Genomic DNA, 5,423 nt, shown 5'->3' with positions numbered 1-5,423 from the left:
TTTGGTTTAAATTCTCACACTCAATTATATATGAGTCCAGGAATCCAATCTTTGAAGATAACCAAAGCAAAAAACAAGACCTGAGTGCATGAAAAATCAAGAACATAAATTAAGTAATTCTAAGGTATTATAATATCAATTTAACAGCAAAATTAACACAGATTAAATATATATTTGCTTAATGACTGATAATACCAGGAACTTTGGATAGCAATATTACAACCTATAATTCTAAGCTATTAGCTTACTTCATGCTAATGAACAAACAGTCGCTTTCTAACACAGAAACATAATTTGCAGAATATATAATAAAATCTTCGCAGTTGCAATTGGCAGAGGATCAGATCTCAACATCATTGGATATCCCATAGCTGCAGAAACAAAATCACAAACCCTAGAACTACTCTAATTATACTACTCATCACACATCCGCTATTACCAATAGTCCACGCCTACATTAGGAAACCTACCAATTACTAATTCCATAGGAAGACATTGATAGGAGGTTTAACACCTTTTCAATTTTAACCTAGTACGTCCACATGCAGTCGAGCTCAGTAGGTCCCGCACCCATGCGGCCAATCTCCGCCTTCTGCTCCTCCGGGACCGACCAGCTGGTTCCGGCGGAGCTGCATCCGGCTCCCACGTCAACGGGATTCTGCACCGGCGGCTGCGCCATTGCCGAGAAAAAGAAAGGAAGCTGTAGATTCTCCTGAAGGGACCTCAGGCTTGGGAAAGCCGAAACGCCGAAGTTTCTGGGAAAACGGGCGTGCGGGTCGGTGAGGTCGTAGCCGGAGGAAGGATGGTTGGCGGCGTTAAAATTGGTGGCGGCGGCTGCGGTGGCGGCAGCGACGGAGGAGAAGCAGGGCACGTGCTCCATTCCGGTGGTGTCGCCGTCGTAGGAGCAGCCGTCGTGATCGGTGGCGCAGGAAGAGGTGGCTGCGTACGGGGAGGAGTCCAGCAGCGGCGGCAGAGTAGCGGAGGGGGAGTTGACGTCCGGGTAGAGGTTGATGCCGGAGGGGAGTCGTGTCTTCTTGGCCCCAGCGGCGGCGGAGACGATGACGCCGCCTGCGCCGGGGGCGCTCTTCTGAAACACACGAGAGATGACCCATTCGTCCTGGAGGTGAATAGAAAACGCTCATTAATTTTTGGGCGATTTTTGGGATGATTTAAAGTGAAGATTCAAATGATTTACGCATTAAATGCGCACAAAAGAATCAATATAATTAATGAAGAGAACAGAAAAAAGCTCTGGCAATGCAATCTTAGCTCGTTGGAACTAACCCACTAAACCAAAGCCCTAGATATGCTTTTCAGAAGAATCAGAATCAGAATCAAACGACACTCTGGGATGAGCGCGAAATTCCGAAGCAAATTAAATCAACTTCAAGACAACTTATATAGTTTAATTTACAAACAGAACCATTATCAGAAGGAAACAATATTGAGCCTTTGGAGTATAACTGCAGAATTTAAACAGTTCAAGGGAGTAAGGAATGAAATATGCACGCATCTCAGACCTAGAAGGTTTCTAATTTCCAAAAGACTGAAAAATAAACTATGTAAAGACATTTTGCAGGGCAAGAAGAAAATAGAGAAAGGGCTCAAGAAGTAATCTGAATCTAGATAGTAAGTGCAAATATTCATTTGATGAATGGAAAAGAATGCAAAGCATGCAACCTCAAGAATTAAACTTACATGCATGTATAACAACGAGGTAAAACATTATTCTTTACATCTTTGTTTACATCGAGTAGTCACTCAATGCATGGTGACCGTCTAATCAATGGTAGCTAATAATTCTTGTGGAGATCGAGCTATAGATCTGAGCCTATATTTGACAGGGTTCAAATCAGTCCTCTCCGGTCCATCCTTTACCCATACAACTACAAATGAAAATGTAACCAATCGATACTACTGATTAAAGGCTATGATAATGTTTTCGGATTGCTGTGGAAATGGGTAATGATCATGGTCAACTCGTGATATAATCGTTGAAAATGCTCTCTACTTTACAAATGGATCATTGGACACAACCTGGGATAGGTGTGTGGGCTGGCACCTAATCATGCATGATTAGGTATCTTCATTACCCATACTCGATAGGACCTTTCAAGCCTGAAGCTGGGTGGGCTTAGGCAAAAACTTGAAGCACAACCCAGTAGATCGCAAATGAGAGAGAGAGAGAGAGAGAGAGAGAGAGAGAGAGAGAGGATTCATCATGATCATACATACGATAACTTTTAAAGCCTGAAAGCTGAAGATGATTCATATGATTATATGCATTGGGCTTTTTAAGCAAACTTGAAGCACAACGAGGGACAGAGAGGATGAATAAAGGAGGGCTGACCTTGGAGGTCCTGGAGAGAAAATGGTAAGCAAATTTGCCTTCAAGGCGATACTCATGCATGACCCAGTTGCTCTTCTCTCCCTTAGGGGCTCTCCCTTTGTAGAACACCAGTGTCTTCTTCATCCCCACCAGACTACTCGTCTTGGAGCTGTAAATCTCCCTGTCTTTCCCCGTGGCTTTCCAGTACCCGGCTTCTGTTGCCCTGTTTGTTCTCAGCCCTGTCGGGTACTTCCGATCCCTCAGGCTGAAGAAGTACCACTCCTTCTCTCCCATCTTTGCCTTCTCTGCCATCAATCAAATTCAACAGTTAACTGTGATTTAGTTCATTAGTATTCGTCACGCATAAAATCGATATGGGTAGTTAAAAAATCGACTAATTTCCAAAAAGGCAGGTAGCTAGGTACGTATATGTCTAGATACCAGGAAGCTCCCATGGCTCGCACTTGTTGAGGTCGACCTCCGCAATGGCTCTTCCAGTGAAGCTGCTGTCCAGCACTTTCTTGATGAGGTAGTATGTAATGAGCTCCTCGTCGGTTGGGTGGAACCGGAACCCCGGAGGCAGGTGGGCTTCGCTGTTCTCCAAATGCTGATGCCCGTAGTAGCTATACTGATCCATGGCCAACTAACACAAGTTAAAATAGATCGAACAAGCTACCTCTAGATATTGTGTGTCCTGATTAGACTTTGAAATTAGAAAGAAAGTGCCGGGGGCCCGCCCGGGGGGGGGGGGGGGAGGGGATGAACTGAACGAGCTAATTTTTCTCCATGAGAACCCTAGCAGCAGTAGCTCATGCAGGAAGAGAGGTTGGGTGGCTTGAATGGGCGAGGGGGATGGTGGGTTTTTATGGGGATTTGATGAATCGAGTGGCAGAGAGGGAAAAGGCGAAGAAATAATAAGGGATGATTTGGGGTGGGGAAATGTGTGCATCCTGTGTCCTCTGCCTCTGTTTCTCTGAACTTTTTTCTGCTTTCTCTGCTGCGGCCCCGATGATCATATCCATGGCTAGTCGCTAGAGAGGGAGAGGGAGAGAGGGAGAGAGAGAGAGAGAGAGAGAGAGAGAGATGTAGGTAGGGGATAGAGAGGGTGATGTATGTGCGTGGCAGGGGAGTGGGGCTCTGCTGCTGTTTTCTGATTCTGGTTTGAGTATGCGTGCGTGCGTGAGAAAGTGTGCAGGTATTCCTCTGTCAGTGAAGAAAATAAAAAATTGAAAGAAAGAGAGGGGAACAGAAAGTAGTTTAAAAGAGGGAGAGATTAGAGGAAGAAAGGTCCTTCCGAGAGAGAGAGAGAGGAGGGGAAAGCAGGGGAGGGGGGGATTTCATAATTCAGAATATATTTTTCACCATGGATCGATAAAGCCAGATTCATATCTCCCCTGTCAGCACAGTACAGGATTAAATAATCCCATTGACAGAGACAAAGTAAATTCATCCTTCTTTCTCTCGCTCCGTTTCTCCGTTTCTCTCTCTGTCTCTATCTCTCTCTATGTCCCTCTCTCTCCCTCTCTCTGTGCGTGTCACTCACTACTGCTGATCATCAGCTGTTTCTGGGGTTCATCGGTTGTGATTTGGGCGTCTGAACTTAATTAAATCCAAGTAAAAACACGATGGGGCTGTACTCTAATCAGTAATCATACAGCTTCACTTCACTATTTGCACATTCGCTTCTTCTATTGCCACCCTGTTTTTGCCGTACCTCTGTAAACTGTCCTTTCCCCCCTCACCCCTAAACACAGCAACTCGTCCCTCTCTTGCAATAAAACTGGCTATCTTTTTGTATGCTGTAGTTCGTTCTTGCTTTTAAAAACAATAAAATCAAACAGAGATAGACGAGCAATGAAATTTGGGATGGGGTCCATGCTCATTGCTCACTGTCACAACCCTTCGTGTTCCAATGCTTTCTTGTAAAGTTGATCAAATAACTAAAACAATTGTTTTACGAAATAATTAAATGTCTCCTTCATGAATTATTTTTAAAAAAGCTTCATTTTGAAAACAGTTTTTACTTTTGTTTTTAAAAAATAATAAACTAAAACATCACATTATTTTTCAATTTCATTATTTGTACAAAAAATTTAGAAAATTTTAAAAAATATTTTTCAATTTCTTCATAAAAATTGGGGAACAGTGGATTTTTTTTTCAAAATTTTTAAATATTAAAAACAAAAATAAAAAATACTCACACCTTTTTTTGGTGCGAGACTTCAAAATTTGAGGTATTAAATTTAAGAGTTATGATATTAAGTATCTAAGTGTGCAAAGGATTAGGGCAAAAAAAATTTTATAAAAAATTCTTTAGGCTCTATTTTGAATTTGAAAAATACAAATGAATACATTTTTTGGCATTTGATTATTAAGAAAAGTGATAAAGGAAATTTAAAATATATCAAAATAATAAAATAAATTTAATTTTACACATTTTTAACTTTTAGTTTTTCTTAATTTTTAATTATGTTAGTATGAAATTTTTATTTTTAATAGTATTATATGTAAACATTTCATACGATGAAAAATGGAATTAATTTAGTCTTTATTCTTCTTTTATTTATTTTTTTCAAAATAAATTCTTTAATTCAAATAGTCCTGCTTTAATGAGAGTTGTCTTAACTTCAAAACTAATGTTTTTTATCGATGAGTTTTGCCCCTTTTTTTGCCTCAAGTTCTCCATTTTAAAAATAAAATTTGAGTAAAACCGTGTTTTGTAATCAATTTTTCCAATTTTTACAAACACACAAATTTATTAGTAATTTTAAATATTTTTAGGTAACTTATAACTTTTTTATGAAAAACTAAAAATTAGTTTTATTTTCTAATATATCTTTTTACACGGAGGACTAAATATTTTTAAAATTAATATCGAAAAGATCATTTCCATCTACTACTTTTTGAAAGATCCTTTTAAAAAAAGCAACAGAAATATAAAACTAAACCTATATAATACAGTACTGGAAATTAATTGAACATACAAAATCTTGATTAGTGACACCAATTATATTTAGTTTAATGCACAATGTTGTCGACATTTCTCATTAATGTGATGTGCAAATGGGGACATATTATATTGACTTGGTTTGAT

At 39.7% G+C, this 5,423-nt stretch overlaps 1 protein-coding gene across 1 annotated transcript; it reads right to left on the bottom strand.

The window, feature by feature from the left end:
• Nucleotides 1-303: 303 nt before the first annotated feature.
• Nucleotides 304-3,635, bottom strand: LOC131159637 (protein CUP-SHAPED COTYLEDON 2-like). The gene is made up of 3 exons (XM_058114687.1): nt 2,771-3,635; nt 2,351-2,634; nt 304-1,117 (listed from the first exon to the last, which is right to left on the bottom strand). The coding sequence occupies exons 1-3, from the start codon at nt 2,964-2,966 to the stop codon at nt 530-532; spliced, it is 1,068 nt and encodes a 355-aa protein (XP_057970670.1). The 5' UTR covers nt 2,967-3,635; the 3' UTR covers nt 304-529.
• Between the last annotated feature and the right edge of the window lie 1,788 nt (nt 3,636-5,423).

This window comes from Malania oleifera, chromosome 1 (genome assembly GCF_029873635.1).
Source record: "Malania oleifera isolate guangnan ecotype guangnan chromosome 1, ASM2987363v1, whole genome shotgun sequence".
Classification (NCBI taxonomy): Eukaryota; Viridiplantae; Streptophyta; class Magnoliopsida; order Santalales; family Ximeniaceae; genus Malania; species Malania oleifera.
This window is presented reverse-complemented; position numbering and strand designations above follow the sequence as displayed.

Coding starts and splice junctions, on each gene's coding strand:
- LOC131159637 (XM_058114687.1), bottom strand. CDS start 2,966: ATGGATCAGTATAGCTACTACGGGCATCAGCATTTGGAGAACAGCGAA. Junction 2,635..2,770: donor CGAGCCATGGGAGCTTCCTG/GTATCTAGACAT, acceptor GATTGATGGCAG/AGAAGGCAAAGATGGGAGAG. Junction 1,118..2,350: donor TTCTCTCCAGGACCTCCAAG/GTCAGCCCTCCT, acceptor ATTCACCTCCAG/GACGAATGGGTCATCTCTCG.